Below are 17,000 nucleotides of genomic sequence, written 5' to 3'. Positions count from 1 at the left end.
GTGTGTGTACTGGAGTTACAGATCCAAGTAATGACAAACGAGTGAGGTGGACTGTCATGTGTTGTCTGTGGTGAACTCCACACACACTTCATGTGTGGTGCCTTCCTCCTGTCCTGCACCTGCATGCACTTCATGTGTGGTGCCTTCCTCCTGTCCTGCACCTGCATGCACTTCATGTGTGGTGCCTTCCTCCTGTCCTGCACCTGCATGCACTTCATGTGTGGTGCCTTCCTCCTGTCCTGCACCTGCATGCACTTCATGTGTGGTGCCTTCCTCCTGTCCTGCACCTGCATGCACTTCATGTGTGGTGCCTTCACAGGGACCCTGGGCTACAACCAGAGTGCCTTCACCATGGAGATGTCTCAGATCGGCTTCTCCACACACACTCTGGACGTGAGTCCCACCTACGGGGGGTGTGTGTCTTGTCCTTCTGTCTGTGTGTGTGTGTGTCTATCTGTGTGTCTGTGTGTGTGTCTATCTGTGTGTCTGTGTGTGTGTCTATCTGTGTGTCTGTGTGTGTGTCTATCTGTGTGTCTGTGTGTGTGTCTATCTGTGTGTCTGTGTGTGTGTCTATCTGTGTGTGTGTCTATCTGTGTGTCTGTGTGTGTGTCTTGTCCTTCTGTCTGTGTGTGTGTCTATCTGTGTGTCTGTGTGTGTGTCTATCTGTGTGTCTGTGTGTGTGTCTATCTGTGTGTGTGTCTATCTGTGTGTGTGTCTATCTGTGTGTCTGTGTGTGTGTCTTGTCCTTCTGTCTGTGTGTGTGTCTATCTGTGTGTCTGTGTGTGTGTCTTGTCCTTCTGTCTGTGTGTGTGTGTCTATCTGTGTGTCTGTGTGTGTGTCTATCTGTGTGTCTGTGTGTGTGTCTATCTGTGTGTCTGTGTGTGTGTCTATCTGTGTGTCTGTGTGTGTGTCTATCTGTGTGTCTGTGTGTGTGTCTATCTGTGTGTGTGTCTATCTGTGTGTCTGTGTGTGTGTCTTGTCCTTCTGTCTGTGTGTGTGTCTATCTGTGTGTCTGTGTGTGTGTCTTGTCCTTCTGTCTGTGTGTGTGTGTGTCTATCTGTGTGTCTGTGTGTGTGTCTATCTGTGTGTCTGTGTGTGTGTCTATCTGTGTGTCTGTGTGTGTGTCTATCTGTGTGTGTGTCTATCTGTGTGTCTGTGTGTGTGTCTTGTCCTTCTGTCTGTGTGTGTGTCTATCTGTGTGTCTGTGTGTGTGTCTTGTCCTTCTGTCTGTGTGTGTGTCTGTGTGTGTGTCTTGTCCTTCTGTCTGTGTGTGTGTGTGTGTCTATCTGTGTGTCTGTGTGTGTGTCTATCTGTGTGTCTGTGTGTGTGTCTATCTGTGTGTCTGTGTGTGTGTCTATCTGTGTGTGTGTCTATCTGTGTGTCTGTGTGTGTGTCTTGTCCTTCTGTCTGTGTGTGTGTCTATCTGTGTGTCTGTGTGTGTGTCTTGTCCTTCTGTCTGTGTGTGTGTCTGTGTGTGTGTCTTGTCCTTCTGTCTGTGTGTGTGTGTGTGTCTATCTGTGTGTCTGTGTGTGTGTCTATCTGTGTGTCTGTGTGTGTGTCTATCTGTGTGTGTGTCTATCTGTGTGTCTGTGTGTGTGTCTTGTCCTTCTGTCTGTGTGTGTGTCTATCTGTGTGTCTGTGTGTGTGTCTATCTGTGTGTCTGTGTGTGTGTCTATCTGTGTGTCTGTGTGTGTGTCTATCTGTGTGTCTGTGTGTGTGTCTATCTGTGTGTCTGTGTGTGTGTCTATCTGTGTGTGTGTGTGTGTGTGTGTGTGTGTGTGTCTGTCTGCCTGTGCCTTTTAACAATATCCTATCTGTGCTGTTGGCTGAGTCACCCAGCCCCCCTCCTCTGTGTCCCTGGCCGTGTTCAGGACGGGATCCTGTTTGGGATGGTGGGAGCGTACGACTGGGACGGGGGGGTGCTGAAGGAGAGTGCGGCCGGGAGCATCATGCCCCCCAGAGAGGCCTTCGAGTCCGAGTTCCCCCTGGAGCTCAAAAACCACGCTGCCTACCTCGGTACGTGCCCCTGCCCCTCAGCCTGGCCAACGCTTCAGGTGCTGTTACTGGGTTTTACAGAGATAAATCCTGTCGCATGGATATTTTGTGTGAACTGTACGTGTGTGTGTGTGTGTGTGTGTGTGTGTGTAGGCTACACGGTCTCCTCGGTGATAGTGGGGGACTGGAGGAGGCTGTATGTGGCAGGAGCGCCCAGGTTCAAACACAAGGGGAAGGTCATCCTGTTTGAGCTCAGTGACAGTGGGGATGTGGACATCACGCAGGCGCTGAACGGAGAGCAGGTACGCCTCTCCTGTCCCACACAGGGACCTCCCTACAGCACACAGGTGCTGCTCCTACCTGGATCCTCTAGATTCTAGAACAACTGGAGAAATCAGATCAAGGTCACCACATACTGGTTGGGAACCGAAATGTTTCAGATTGGTGACCTGAGATGGCTTTATACCAGTCACCCCGTACAAACACAGTAATGCATGTGTGCATGTGTGTGTGTGTGTATGTGTGTGTGTATGTGCAGATAGGGTCCTATTTTGGCAGTGAGGTGTGTGGGGTGGACGTGGACCAGGATGGTATCACAGATGTGCTGCTGGTGGCAGCGCCCATGTTCCTGGGAGCGAGGAGCAGAGAGGCCGGCAGAGTCTACATGTACACTCTGAATGCAGTACGCACACGCCAGCACAACACAACACACACAACACATGCCAGCACAACACAACACACAACACATCACACGCCAGCACAACACAACACACGCCAGCACAACACACGCCAGCACAACACAACACACATCACACGCCAGCACAACACAACACACGCCAGCACAACTCATGCCAGCACAACACAAAAACGCCAGCACAACACAACACACGCCAGCACAACACAACACACGCCAGCACAACACAACACACACCAGCACAACACAACACACAACACACGCCAGCACAACACAACACACGCCAGCACAACACAACACACGCCAGCACAACACAACACACACCAGCACAACACAACACACAACACACGCCAGCACAACACAACACACGCCAGCACAACACAACACACGCCAGCACAACACAACACACACCAGCACAACACAACACACAACACACACCAGCACAACACAACACACCCCAGCACAACACAACACACAACACACTCCAGCACAACACACAACACAACCAAGGACACATTACATCCTGAATATTCATCCTCCTTCCACCCTCTCTGCTCTTGTTCTCTCCCCCCTGTTCCCCCCCTCCCCCCTCCCTCTCTCAGGGGGAGGAGTTTGTTCCTAACGGCACTCTCCAGGCAGAGGTCAGAGTCCAGGACGCCAGGTTTGGCTATGCCCTGGCCGCCGCCCACGACCTCAACCAGGACGGCTTCACTGACCTGCTGGTGGGCGCACCTCTGGAGGACGACCACACGGGGGCGATATACGTGTACCACGGGCAGGGCATCTACATCACCCCCACCTACACACAGGTAGACTGTCATCAAAGCCTCGCCACAAGAACCAGATTCTAGACATTTGGACATAGATCAGGTTTAAGTTCCTTTGTTTGTACCCAAAGTTAGATTTGGTCTGCAGTGGAAGAGTTTATACAGCCTGATGGATGGATGACTTGAATACTCTCTTTTTTCCTCTCTCTCCTGTCTCTCTCTCATTTACATTTACATTTAGTCATTTAGCAGACGCTCTTATCCAGAGCGACTTACAGTAAGTACAGGGACATTCCCCCCGAAGCAAGTAGGGTGAAGTGCCTTGCCCAAGGACACAACGTCATTTTGGCACGGCGGGGAATCGAACTGGCAACCTTCAGATTACTAGCCCGACTTCCTCACCGCTCAGCCATCTGACTCCCATTTACTCTCTCCCCCCGCCCTCCTCCCCCTCCCCCCCTCCCCCCCTCCCTCCCCCTCCCTGTCTCTCTGTCCCTCCTCAGCGTATTGCTGGCTTGTCCCTTTCTCCCTCTCTGCGTTATTTCGGCCGCAGCCTGAGCGCCCGTCTGGACCTTGATGGAGATAAGCTACTGGACCTGTCTGTGGGGGCGCAGGGCAGCGCCGTGCTGCTCAGGTACACGTCTGAGAGGGGGGGGGGGGGGGGGGGGGGAAGTGAAGAAGACTGTTATATATGATAACAATGAAACAAAAGTTTTAAAAAATAGGTTTTTAAAAATGTCTTTCAAATTTATAACTCAGAAAAATTTTCTGCAAAAAACATCAAGAAAAAAAAGTGCCAAATTAGTCAGACTTTTGAAACTTAATTTCGATCGTAAAAAACTTTTCCGAAATTTGTAAGTAATTTTTTTTACAGTATATATATCTTTTTTTGTTGAGCTTTCTAAACTTTTTGGGGGATTTAAAAAGTTTTACAACCTTTTTGCAACTGTATTTTTCAGAATTGTTTATTTTCCTCAGAGCTTTCCAAACTGTTTTTGTCCTGTTTCAAAACGTTTTACAACCATCCGAAACATTCGCGCAAATTAGCGTGTTAGCATTGACTTGCCATGTAATCGCGCGGCGTGAATGATCCTCTTTGCGTGCCCTCTCTCCCTCCTGGCACCAGCTCCCGCAGCATCGTGCAGGTGAACGTGAGCCTGTCCTTCCAGCCACACTCCATCAACGTGATCCAGAAGACGTGTGAGCGCGGCGCCCGGGACTCCGCCTGCCTCAACGCCACCGCCTGCTTCCTGGCGCTCTCCCGCACCCCGGGAACACACAGAAACAGCTTCGGTGAAACGCTCTTACATCCTGTCATCCTCTTCAAAACACTCTCTACATCCTGTCATCCTCTTCAAAACACTCTCTACATCCTGTCATCCTCTTCAAAACCCTCTCTAGATCCTGTCATCCTCTTCAAAACCCTCTCTAGATCCTGTCATCCTCTTCAAAACCCTCTCTACATCCTGTCATCCTCTTCAAAACACTCTCTACATCCTGTCATCCTCTTCAAAACCCTCTCTACATCCTGTCATCCTCTTCAAAACACTCTCTACATCCTGTCATCCTCTTCAAAACCCTCTCTACATCCTGTCATCCTCTTCAAAACACTCTCTACATCCTGTCATCCTCTTCAAAACACTCTCTACATCCTGTCATCCTTTTCAAAACACTCTCTACATCCTGTCATCCTCTTCAAAACCCTCTCTCTCTACATCCTGTCATCCTCTTCAAAACCCTCCCTCTCTACATCCTGTCATCCTCTTCAAAACACTCTCTCTCTAGATCCTGTCATCCTCTTCAAAACCCTCTCTAGATCCTGTCATCCTCTTCAAAACACTCTCTAGATCCTGTCATCCTCTTCAAAACACTCTCTAGATCCTGTCATCCTCTTCAAAACCCTCTCTAGATCCTGTCATCCTCTTCAAAACCCTCTCTAGATCCTGTCATCCTCTTCAAAACCCTCTCTCTCTAGATCCTGTCATCCTCTTCAAAACCCTCCCTCTCTAGATCCTGTCATCCTCTTCAAAACACTCTCTAGATCCTGTCATCCTCTTCAAAACCCTCTCTCTCTACATCCTGTCATCCTCTTCAAAGCCCTCTCTCCCTCACCCTTTCATCACCTGTGTGAGGTGTGATAACTAACGGAAAGACGCTCATTGATGACATGAATGATTACCTAACGCCCCCCCCCCCCCCCCCCCCCCTTCCCTCCACAGAGCTGTGGGTGTCGGCCATGCTGGATGACAGGAAGTTGTCAGCGAGGGCCTTGTTTGACGACAGCTCCCAGAGACAGACCCAGCTGGGGGTCATAGTTCACACAGGGAGAAGTGTCTGCTACACCCTGCCCTTCCATGTCTATGTGAGTCTTAAACACACACACTCCCAGAGCCAGGTTTGTATCGCAGGGCTCACCTCTGACCTCAACCCACCGTTGACCTCTGACCTCTACCCACCGTTGACCTCTGACCTCAACCCACCGCTGACCTCTGACCTCTACCCACCGTTGACCTCTGACCTCAACCCACCGTTGACCTCTGACCTCAACCCACCGTTGACCTCTGACCTCTACCCACCGTTGACCTCTGCCCACCGTTGACCTCTGACCTCTACCCACTGTTGACCTCTGACCTATACCCACCGTTGACCTCTGACCTCAACCCACCATTGACCTCTGACCTCAACCCACTGTTGACCTCTGACCTCTACCCACTGTTGACCTCTGACCTATACCCACCGTTGACCTCTGACCTCTACCCACCGTTGTCTCATACAGGACACGGCAGACTACATCCGTCCAATCAGCTTCTCCCTGCGGTTCAAGATCAACAACACAGAAAGCGGCCCTGTGTTGGATGAGGGTTGGCCAACCACCGTCAAAAAATCTGTGAGTAGCTCTGTCTGTCTGCCTGTCTGTCTGCCTGTATGCCTGTGTGCCTGTCTGTCTGTGTGCCTGTCTGTCTGACTGTCTGTGTGTCTGTCTGTCTGCCTGTGTGCCTGTCTGTCTGTCTGCCTGTGTGTCTGTCTGTCTGTGTGTCTGTCTGCCTGCCTGTCTGTGTGCCTGCCTGTCTGTCTGTCTGTTTGCCTGTCTGTGTGCCTGCCTGTCTGTCTGCCTGTCTGTCTGTGTGTCTGTCTGTGTGTCTGTCTGTCTGTCTGTCTGCCTGTCTGTGTGCCTGTCTGTCTGCCTGTCTGTGTGCCTGTCTGTGTGCCTGTCTGTCTCACGCTCCACCTCTCCTCCAGATCCCGTTCTTTAAAGACTGTGGTGAAGATGACGTTTGTGTGACTGACCTGGTGCTGAAAGCTCATATGGACATCTCTGGAACACGGTACAAGAAGACACCCGCCTCTCTCTCTCTCTCTCTCTTGGTCTCTGTCTCTCTCTCTCTCTGTCTCTCTCTCCCTCCCTCCCTCTCTCTCTCACACACACACACACACAGAGAAGTTATAAACAAACACCTCACCCTTTCTGACACTGCTGCCTGACCAGATGGCCACCTCAGCCCGGTGTGTTGAGGGGGAGTTGCCAGTGTGTGAACATCGCTGATCTCTCCAGTGTGTGAACATTTCTGTTCTCTCCAGACAAATGCCGTACGTGATCCGTAGCCCCCGGCGACGGCTGTCAGTGGAGGTCCAGCTGCAGAACCGTCTGGAGAATGCTTACAACACCAGCCTCACGCTGCAGTACTCACGCAACCTGCTCTTCTCCAGCCTCAGCATCCGGGTACCACACACACCAACACACACACACATCCAGACACACATCCACACACACACACCAACACATCCAGACACACACACCAACACATCCAAACACACACACACAGGCTTACCAAAACAACTGTGTCTCCCTCTGTCTCTCTCTCTGTCTGTAGGAGGACAGCCAGTTTAAGATTGAGTGTACAGCTCTCAGCTCCAACAGCCACTCCTGCAACGTCAGCTACCCTGTATTCCGCTCCCAGTCCAAGGTGTGCACGCCTCCTCCCCCGGTCCTCCTCCCCTGGTCCTCCTCCCCCAGATTCTCCTCCCCCGGTCCTCCTCCCCCGGTCCTCCTCCCCTGGTCCTCCTCCCCCAGATTCTCCTCCCCCGGTTCTCCTCCCCCGGTCCTCCTCCCCTGGTCCTCCTCCCCCAGATTCTCCTCCCCCGGTTCTCCTCCCCCGGTCCTCCTCCCCCTGGTCCTCCTCCCCCAGATTCTCCTCCCCCGGTCCTCCTCCCCCGGTCCTCCTCCCCCTGGTCCTCCTCCCCCGGTCCTCCTCCCCCTGGTCCTCCTCCCCCCTGGTCCTCCTCCCCCAGATTCTCCTCCCCTGGTCCTCCTCCCCCTGGTCCTCCTCCCCCAGATTCTCCTCCCCCCTGGTCCTCCTCCCCCAGATTCTCCTCCCCCCGGTCCTCCTCCCCCGTGGTCCTCCTCCCCCGTGGTCCTCCTCCCCCGTGGTCCTCCTCTCCCAGACTCTCCTCCCCCAGGTCCTCCTCCCCCCGGTCCTCCACCCCCCGTGGTCCTCCTCCCCCAGATTCTCCTCCCCCCGGTCTTCCTCTCCTGGTCCTCCTCCCCCCTGGTCCTCTTCCCCCGGTCCTCCTCCCCCCTGGTCCTCTTCCCCCGGTCCTCCTCCCCCCTGGTCCTCTTCCCCCGGTCCTCCTCCCCCCTGGTCCTCTTCCCCCCGGTCCTCCTCCCCTGGTCCTCCTCCCCCCTGGTCCTCTTCCCCTGGTCCTCCTCCCTTGGTGCTCCACATCCTGCCATCACCTGGAGACACACTCCCCCCGTCTCTGTCTGAACTCCCACGTCTCTGTGCAGGTGAACTTCATGTTGGAGTTTGAGTTCAGCTGCACGTCCCTGCTGAGTAAAGTACAGATGAAGCTGCTTGTTGCCAGGTAACGCCTGTTGTCCCGTCTCCAGTCTAGTCTGGAGGAAGACGTCTCACCATCACCTCAGGCTGTTTATCTGAACACAAACCCTGACTCGCTCCTACACAGCAGCGGTTATCCCTTAACGTGTGTGTGTGTGTGTGTAGTGACAGCGTAGAGAGAGAGGCCACCCTAGGAGACAACTATGTTCAGCTCCAGACCATCGTTCAGTATGAACCAGACCTCTTTATCAGCAGGTAGGTCTAAAGTCCCCACATCCACCATCCTGAGCTGTTCTGTAACTAGTCCCTCACAAGACATGTAGTTCAAATTGTTTTAATGTGTTTATGATGACTATTTGCCTGTCTCTCTGTCTGCCTGTCTCTCTGTCTGCCTGTCTCTCTGTCTGCCTGTCTCTCTGTCTGCCTGTCTCTCTGTCTGCCTGTCTCTCTGTCTGCCTGTCTCTCTGTCTGCCTGTCTGTCTCTGTCTGCCTGTCTGTCTCTGTCTGCCTCTGTCTGCCTGTCTCTCTGTCTGCCTGTCTGTCTCTGTCTGCCTGTCTCTCTGTCTGTAGTGACTCTAATCTAAACCGCTACGAGGTGCACCCAACCAGGACGATGTCAGAAGCTATCGGGCCTGAGTTCCAAACACACTTCCGGGTAATGTTACACACACACACACACACTTCAAGTCTTTTGAAAAATAAAACCAGATTGTGTTAATGTGCGTGTTCATCTGCAGAACCTGGGCTGTTACTCCGAGAGTGTGTTAATGTGTGTGTGTGTGTGTTCAGCTGCAGAACCTGGGCTGCTACTCCGAGAGTGTGTTAATGTGTGTGTGTGTGTGTTCAGCTGCAGAACCTGGGCTGCTACTCCGAGAGTGTGTTAATGTGTGTGTGTGTGTTCAGCTGCAGAACCTGGGCTGCTACTCCGTGAGGGACCTGGAGCTGAGGTTAAGCTTGCCCTCGGTGGCGGCAGGAGACCGAGTCTTCATGACCGTCACAGACGTCTTCTCCTACAACGTGAGTGTGACGAGCACTTCTGGGAAGTGTGTGTGAGAGAGAGCCGTGCTCAGTGTGTGTGTGTGTGTGTGAGTGTGTGTATCATGCGTCTGGTGCTGTGCTAGTCCTCAGGGGTGAACTGCAGTGTGGAGGGAGATGTGGCCCAGCTGAAGGCCAGACAGAGAGACGTGCGACTTCTCCATCCTGAAGACATGCAGCAGAACGACATGCTGGTGAGAGCACACACACACACACACACTGAACACATGCAGCAGAACGACATGCTGGTGAGAGCACACACACACACACACACACACTGAACACATGCAGCAGAACGACATGCTGGTGAGAGCACACACACACACACACACACTGAACACATGCAGCAGAACGACATGCTGGTGAGAGCACACACACACACACCCTGAACACATGCAGCAGAACGACATGCTGGTGAGAGCACACACACACACACCCTGAACACATGCAGCAGAACGACATGCTGGTGAGAGCACACACACACACACCCTGAACACATGCAGCAGAACGACATGCTGGTGAGACCACACACACACACACCCTGAACACATGCAGCAGAACGACATGCTGGTGAGAGCACACACACACACACCCTGAACACATGCAGCAGAACGACATGCTGGTGAGACCACACACACACACACTTGGTATGTGAGTGAGTAGCTAAGCAACCAGAATTTCTTTCCTGTGTGTGTGTGTGTGTGTGTAGAACTGCAGCAGGTCGAGGTGTATCGAGGTTGTGTGTCAGGTCCAGCAGCTCCTCCGGGGTCAGACAGCCCTGATCCGGATCAGCAGGAGAGTGCATGACCACTTCTTCAGACAGGTGAGGCCACACTCACACACACACACACACACACACAGCTTACCCCATGGTGTCACGTCATGACGTATGGCTTCTTTCCCCAGGCTAAGTTTAAGGCGGTGAAGATAGTGAGCGCATATCGCCTGGCTGCTAAGGAGTCTAACCTGGTGACTCTGGGCAGCAGCGCCCTCTGGAGGGAGGTGAGAGAACACACCACACACACACACACGCTGACAGACACTGCAGCGCACTCTGAACACACACCACACACACAGGCTGAGAGACACTGCAGCGCACTCTGAACACACCACACACACACACGGGCTGAGAGACACTGCAGCATACTCTGAACACACAACACACACACACGGGCTGAGAGACACTGCAGCGCACTCTGAACACACAACACACACACACGGGCTGAGAGACACTGCAGCATACTCTGAACACACAACACACACACACAGGCTTACAGACACTGCAGCGCACTCTGAACACACAACACACACACACAGGCTGACAGACACTGCAGCGTACTCTGAACACACAACACACACACACGGGCTGAGAGACACTGCAGCATACTCTGAACACACACACACGGGCTGAGAGACACTGCAGCGCACTCTGAACACACAACACACACACACGGGCTGAGAGACACTGCAGCATACTCTGAACACACAACACACACACACAGGCTTACAGACACTGCAGCGCACTCTGAACACACAACACACACACACACAGGCTGACAGACACTGCAGCGTACTCTGAACACACAACACACACACACGGGCTGAGAGACACTGCAGCATACTCTGAACACACAACACACACACACAGGCTGACAGACACTGCAGCGTACTCTGAACACACAACACACACACAAGCTGACAGACACTGCAGCGTACTCTGAACACACACACACACACAGGCTGAGAGACACTGCAGCATACTCTGAACACACACACACACAGGCTGACAGACACTGCAGCGTACTCTGAACACACAACACACACACTGCAGCGTACTCTAAAGTTCTCAGAGCAGATGTCATTCTGTAGATACAGTGTCAAGCAATCCTGAACTCTTTCTCTCCCTTCATCGGCCAGACTGTTCTGGAGGTGCTGAAGGGGCGGGCCATCCCTATCTCTCTCTGGATCCTGATTGGTAGCATCATCGGAGGCCTGCTTTTATTGGCCCTCATCATTTTCATCCTATGGAAGGTACGTGTGTGACAGCTCAAGTCTAATAAGTGCCTGATAACGGTCAACATCTGGTTCTTACAGTCATCCCTCCCCTCGTCCCTCCTTCCCCCAGCTCGGGTTCTTCACCCGTAAACAGAGAGGGGATGAGGATGAGAAGCACGAGGACTAAGCCCCGCCCCCGAAATCGTGGCTACGGCTGATGCAAATACTCACCGTGACAACCATAGAAGCGGGAGCCCAAGGCACAGAGACGTAGTACCTCAGCCGTGGTGCTGGGCCGGGACTAAAGCCTGCACAGATCACCACCCTCCTGGACACAGGGAACACTGCTTACACAGGTCCAGTCCAATGGAAATGCACTATCCACTTGCTCCTTTAGGGTTGGGGCTAATGGTCATGTAAATAGTATTTTCTTTTTGTGTATTTCAAAGAAATGCAAAGTGTATCAAACCACATTACGTCTATTTAATATCCAGAAAAGATCATGGTTTTACATTTCAACCCATTTATTTCTCACTTGTCTTTCAGTTTTGAATTTGTCAAAATTAAAAATATATATATATTTTGTGCCAGATTTTGTGTTTTTATATTAAATCAACCTTGAATTGCTCAAATTGCACAAAACAAGCAAACTACACTTCAAAATATTTTATTACAACCCAGATTTTCCAGGCTACTTCAAAATTCTGACATACAATTTGATAAACTAAAATACACTCACCCAAGCACACACTCCTGAACATAAAGGTTGTGACAAAATACTTAAAGTAGTGTACACTGGGTCCAGAGAGCAGGGAGACACAAATCTGCCACACTTCCTCTCATCTGCGTTCCTCAGCGAGTTGCAGTGGAGCTGATATAAGATTCTAGTAGAAAGATAGTCTCATCCACCTGGTTCTCTGTTGAGTCCAACCTAAAGGGAGGAGAGAGACAGGAGAGAGAGACAGGAGAGAGAGACAAGACAGAAGCCAGTGAGAACAGACCTCCGGACAGAGACCCTGTGACCCAGGCTGGTGTGGCTGGCTGTCACGGTAACGGCTGCAGTACTTGTTGATGTGGTGTCGTAGGGCCTCGAGCTGCTGCCTCTCAGCGGAGGTGATCATCTCCTCCACCTCGGTCAGCTGCTCTGGCTCCGCCCCGCTGGCCTGCAGGGACGCCAGGATGGCCTCGATACGCTGGGACTTCTCCAGGAGACGCCTGTCAATCACACACACACACGGACAATCAACACGCAGAGCTCTCGGATGTGTGGGACCTCTTACACTCAGACTACAGCTGGAGACCCGAGGTCACTTACTTGTTTTCCTTGGTCTCGAACAGGCGCCTCTCGATTAGATTGGCCACGGTCTGAGAGAAACAGGAGCAAGGGTCATGCGGTTCTATCGTCACGTAATACAGAAATGAGTTCCCTCATCCCAGGTGCTTATAAATATCTCCTGCACACTGAGGAGCAGAGCAGAGCATCTCCCTGCGTACCTTGTAGCAGTGCTGCAGTAGCAGCCTGGCGGCAGACAGCTGGTTCACAGTGTACAGGTAGAAGGTACGAGAGGGGGCGTGGTCAGGGGTCTTTGGGATTTCCTGAGGAACAGTAAATCAAGAAGTGAGCAGGGTAAGTGCAGAGGGTGTGTGTGTGTGTGTGTGTGTGTGTCACCTGTAGCTGGACTAGATTCTCTGACAGTAGGGTGTAGAGCATGTCTTTGGCCTCCTTTGCTGGGATCATGGCAAAATCTTCCACCTGCTTCTGTTCCAAGTGGCGTTTCCTTAGCAACAGCCTGAATATCCGTGCTGATCGGGAGCCAAACCTAAGGAACAGAATCAGATGGTCAAATCACACACTAACTGCTATCAGCTACCACACAAGTTAAACAAAAGACCCAGTCTGGCGAAGGTCAAATAGCTGCAGGTAAAATACACCTGCTCCTCTTCCTCACCTCTCCTGAACTACAGACTCCAATGTGGCCCTCGCCAAGTTCGTCAGCGCTCTGTGAAGATCTGAGAGACTGTGGTCAAGAAATAACCTCCTTTCCTGTGTTGTGGTTTGATTCCTCCGTACCACACTGCATGGGCGTGTGTAGTACAGACCATGTGTACTGTCAAATCAAAATGTATTTGTATAGCCCTTTTTACACGCAAGCATGTCACAGAGGGCTTCACATACGCCCATAGAACTGCCCCTCAACCAACCTAAACCCTCAAGGAAGACAAGGAAAAACTCCCAGAAAAACTCACTACAGGAGAAAAAATTTAAGAAACCTTGGGAGGAGCAATTCAGTGAGGGATCCCCTCCTCCAGAGACGGTGTGTACTATAGACTGTGTGTACTATAGACTGTGTGTACTATAGACTGTGTGTACTATAGACTGTGTGTACTATAGCCTGTAGATCGTGTGTGCCACAAGTCATCAAAGTAAAAGGATACTGACGACGTACATTCCTCCCCCACTGTCGCCTGACCTTCCCACAAACTCCATCTGAGAAAATCACAAGATTAGTGGGAAAATCAGTGAGGAAGAGGAGAAAAAGGATCTCTCTAGATCTCTACTGGCAGGCAGGTTGACTGTGGGTGTGTGCTTACAGGGTCGTCCACCATCAGAGACAGGTACTGGTCCAGGATGGGACGACTGATGCTGTAGTTGGGTGGGAGGGTGCGGAAGATCTCATTGGCTGAGAGGGGCTGTGTGTGGGCGGCGCTGGGCGTGGTCGTGACTTCGCTCATCCGCAGAATGGTCCTCACTATCTCACTGCTGGTCTGTGGGAGGGGGAGGGGGGGGCAGGGGTGGGGGTGGGGAGGGGGCAGGGGTGGAAGTAAAGGGTTGACAAAAGAAGACCAAATACTGTATTTCTGCCATCAAGTCAAGTTCCAGGTATTTAACGTATCTGTCTGTCTGTGACACTGACCTGGTCCAGCTTGCTGGCTACAGCACTGATGATGGCCTGGTCTCTGAAATGAAGGTGGAACCTTTCAAAGTTCACCTGCCAGTAGATCCCTTCATCGCCATACGTCTTCGACTGGAGCAACGGAAAACAAGATCACAAGTCAAGAAAGAGTGAAGAGACCGAGGCCACTGTTGTACTTCAGGGTCGTTAGAGGATGGTGTTCCGGGGGGGTCAGAGACACTCACCTCTGGGTCCAGCTTAGCCTTCTTCCCTGCCCTCTGGTCCTCTCCGTCTTCACTGGAGCGACGCCGCTTTCCACAACCTGACCCAGACAAAACACAGTGCGTGAGGAACCAAAACACTACAGAGTATTCACACAGAGGTGAGGTTCTCCAGGGCACCAGTGATAAACAAACACTAACAGCCTGAGATGAGTTTCTCCAGGGCACCAGTGATAAACAAACACTAACAGCCTGAGATGGGTCACCGTGTAATCAAGTTGCTACCTGTAATTGTGATGCCTGGCAGTTTGTAACAGTCAGGGAAGCTTTCTGGTGAGGCGGAGGCAGCAGGAACAGCGGCAGAGGCAGGCGTGGCGGGGGTCGCAGGGGTAACAGAGGCAGCAGTTTTTGTGTTGGTCACTGGAGGGCAGCGCTGCAGGAAATGCGTCTCCACCAGTTTAGAGAAGACATTCACCACCTCCCCGTACTCCATACTGCGACCCTCTACAGGGAAGAGAAGAAGAGACCTGAAAACATGTCGTACGCTTCCCCTTTCCCAATCCTGGTCCTCAGGGACCCCAGTCCTGCATGTTCGACATGTTTACCTGCTCCAACACATCTGGTTCAAATGAATGGGTTGTTATCAAGCTCAGCAGAAGAAGCCTGGTAATGACCCATTCCTTAGGTCAGGAGTGTTGGAGTAGGGGAGCGAATAAAAAATTCAGGACATGGTGGTCCCAGAGGACCACGGTTGAGAAAGGCTGTCATAGAGAGACACTGATCCAGAATCACAAACTCTTATCCATCTCTGACTCGTCACACACACACACACAGGTTCGTAGTCCTGGAAACGAACTGACCCTCCATGTTGTGAGTGAGGCGGTCAGCCACGGTCCTGACGGTGGAGCTCATGGTCATGTGACCCCTCTGTAGAACCTCCTCTATGACCAGCTCTCCCGTGTCACCGTAGAGGGTCTTGGCCGTGTAGATGTAGCGTGGGTACCGCAGGATCCTGAGGATACGATCGCAGCCGCTGCGGTACTCCGTCGGGCTGCCGGGTCCTCTGCGGCCGCAGCTGAACTCACAGGCTCCGTGCTGCATTAGCACGCACAGGGATTTCTTCACCTTGAGACAGACAGACAGGCTGCATCTGGAGGGGTAGCTACAGTCCTCTCTCCTGTGACTACTAACTCTTAACATGGAGTGTTTATAAATGTGTGCGTGAGACAGAGAGATGGGGAGAGAGACAGAGAGTGTGTGTGTGTTACCAGGTCCAGTGGGGTGCCGGTCTCATTAGCGATGGCCCGTAGGTTCTGTGTCCCGCCTCTAAGCAGCTTCGTGCCCACCTTCTCCACCACCTCACCGAAGTGCTCCTGCAGCAGCAGCCCGCACAAACGAACTTCCTGAGCCGTCATCTGCACGAGCAGAGAAGACAAATACACCAGACTTAACAGCCGGAAAACGCGTCAGACATACACAACAGTTTACCTGCTAGCAAATTAGATACGTAGCACACGAAATAGTGGATCTCAACACATAGCTCAGCTACAGCTAGCTCAGTTAACTTAATACAGTTCTATTCCATGCGTCCCACAAACCTTATAAGATGGAGCATTCGCAAAGTCTGTGTAGTATCTCTGAAGATGTTAAAACTTGTAACAGCCCAACATTTAGGTTCACCACTGCTTGGAAACACAGCCGTCAGCCTCACATGTAGCCAGCCCATTGAAAGCTGGTTTCCGGTTGATTTCAATAGTCAAAATAAAAGTCCCAAGACAAACACTGTTCATTAAACCACCATCAAAAGTCAACTTAATTTCTGAATAAATGCAAATAATGCCGCTAAAACGATATAATAAATTACTAAAAGGCCAAATAATTATAAAAAAGCAATCATCGTTGATATAAAAAAGAATGTTAAGAAGTGTTTCAATCCGAATGCTTATTCTGAAGGCAAACTCACTCTCACGATTCGGTCACGTGTGACGTGGTCTCGTTGCATATACCAGTATGTATACATAATGTAGTTATATTCTTCCTTTGCCAATAAAAGTATTTTGTTCTGGCATTTAAAGCTTATTTACATGTATTTAGTCATGTGTGGCAGCGGTCAGCTGAGGACAGAGAGGAGGTATGTACAGGTAAATCTGTATTGCTTTATAAATGGCCAGACTATACAGTGGGGGAACAACTTTCCTCAGTTCTCCAGGGAAATCTGTTCCCCCTGTGTTCTCAGTGTAAAGGACTGGTGTTAGATAAAACTTGTTATACATAATGATCACAGTAACATACATCACCAGCATCACTGTATTGCTTTAAAAATGGTCAGACTGTCTGGATAAAATATACGTAAAAGTGATCTGAGACTTATTCACCATGGTTTATACTAGTAAGTTTAGACACAAATTAGTTATTTAAACTCAATAAATGAATTATGAAAAATAAATGTCGAGTGCTCCTTGACAAATTGAGACATCTGGCGGTTGGTGCGACACATTGCATGACGTAGGCAGCCAGCTTCAGTCATATGACCGCGCTGTCCTACATCCACAACTTCTGGA

General features: G+C 51.3%; 2 protein-coding genes across 2 annotated transcripts in view; one reads left to right on the top strand and one right to left on the bottom strand.

Moving 5' to 3' along the window:
* Positions 1–11,909, top strand: part of itga10 (integrin, alpha 10) — a 29,972-nt gene extending 18,063 nt beyond the window's left edge. The window contains exons 12-32 of the mRNA XM_067237129.1: positions 320–393; positions 1,872–2,016; positions 2,149–2,297; positions 2,534–2,677; positions 3,292–3,498; positions 3,960–4,090; positions 4,583–4,749; positions 5,676–5,818; positions 6,233–6,343; positions 6,697–6,782; positions 7,036–7,177; positions 7,329–7,421; positions 8,243–8,319; positions 8,460–8,549; positions 8,865–8,949; positions 9,198–9,311; positions 9,416–9,523; positions 10,039–10,152; positions 10,236–10,331; positions 11,247–11,360; positions 11,455–11,909. Of these exons, the coding sequence (XP_067093230.1) occupies positions 320–393; positions 1,872–2,016; positions 2,149–2,297; positions 2,534–2,677; positions 3,292–3,498; positions 3,960–4,090; positions 4,583–4,749; positions 5,676–5,818; positions 6,233–6,343; positions 6,697–6,782; positions 7,036–7,177; positions 7,329–7,421; positions 8,243–8,319; positions 8,460–8,549; positions 8,865–8,949; positions 9,198–9,311; positions 9,416–9,523; positions 10,039–10,152; positions 10,236–10,331; positions 11,247–11,360; positions 11,455–11,511 (2,447 nt within the window). The 3' untranslated portion in view covers positions 11,512–11,909. The remainder of the gene's footprint in view (positions 1–319; positions 394–1,871; positions 2,017–2,148; positions 2,298–2,533; positions 2,678–3,291; positions 3,499–3,959; positions 4,091–4,582; positions 4,750–5,675; positions 5,819–6,232; positions 6,344–6,696; positions 6,783–7,035; positions 7,178–7,328; positions 7,422–8,242; positions 8,320–8,459; positions 8,550–8,864; positions 8,950–9,197; positions 9,312–9,415; positions 9,524–10,038; positions 10,153–10,235; positions 10,332–11,246; positions 11,361–11,454) is intronic.
* A 66-nt stretch (positions 11,910–11,975) lies between these two features.
* Positions 11,976–16,150, bottom strand: polr3c (polymerase (RNA) III (DNA directed) polypeptide C). The gene is made up of 14 exons (XM_067237134.1): positions 16,038–16,150; positions 15,708–15,854; positions 15,300–15,564; positions 14,725–14,943; positions 14,464–14,540; positions 14,240–14,350; positions 13,917–14,090; positions 13,761–13,812; positions 13,274–13,334; positions 12,994–13,144; positions 12,819–12,920; positions 12,640–12,689; positions 12,390–12,539; positions 11,976–12,255 (listed from the first exon to the last, which is right to left on the bottom strand). Exons 2-14 carry the CDS (start codon positions 15,852–15,854, stop codon positions 12,177–12,179), a joined length of 1,638 nt encoding a protein of 545 aa, XP_067093235.1. The 5' UTR covers positions 16,038–16,150; the 3' UTR covers positions 11,976–12,176.
* Between the last annotated feature and the right edge of the window lie 850 nt (positions 16,151–17,000).

This window comes from Osmerus mordax, chromosome 6 (genome assembly GCF_038355195.1).
Source record: "Osmerus mordax isolate fOsmMor3 chromosome 6, fOsmMor3.pri, whole genome shotgun sequence".
Taxonomy (NCBI): Eukaryota; Metazoa; Chordata; class Actinopteri; order Osmeriformes; family Osmeridae; genus Osmerus; species Osmerus mordax.
This window is presented reverse-complemented; position numbering and strand designations above follow the sequence as displayed.

What these genes read in the sequence shown, in the direction of transcription:
- polr3c (XM_067237134.1), bottom strand. Translation starts at nt 15,854, where the DNA reads ATGACGGCTCAGGAAGTTCGTTTGTGCGGGCTGCTGCTGCAGGAGCAC. An exon ending in CCTCACTCACAACATGGAGG is followed by an intron (nt 14,944 to 15,299) that starts GTCAGTTCGTTT and finishes TCTTCCCTGTAG; the next exon opens with AGGGTCGCAGTATGGAGTAC. An exon ending in TTCGAGACCAAGGAAAACAA is followed by an intron (nt 12,540 to 12,639) that starts GTAAGTGACCTC and finishes TGTGATTGACAG; the next exon opens with GCGTCTCCTGGAGAAGTCCC.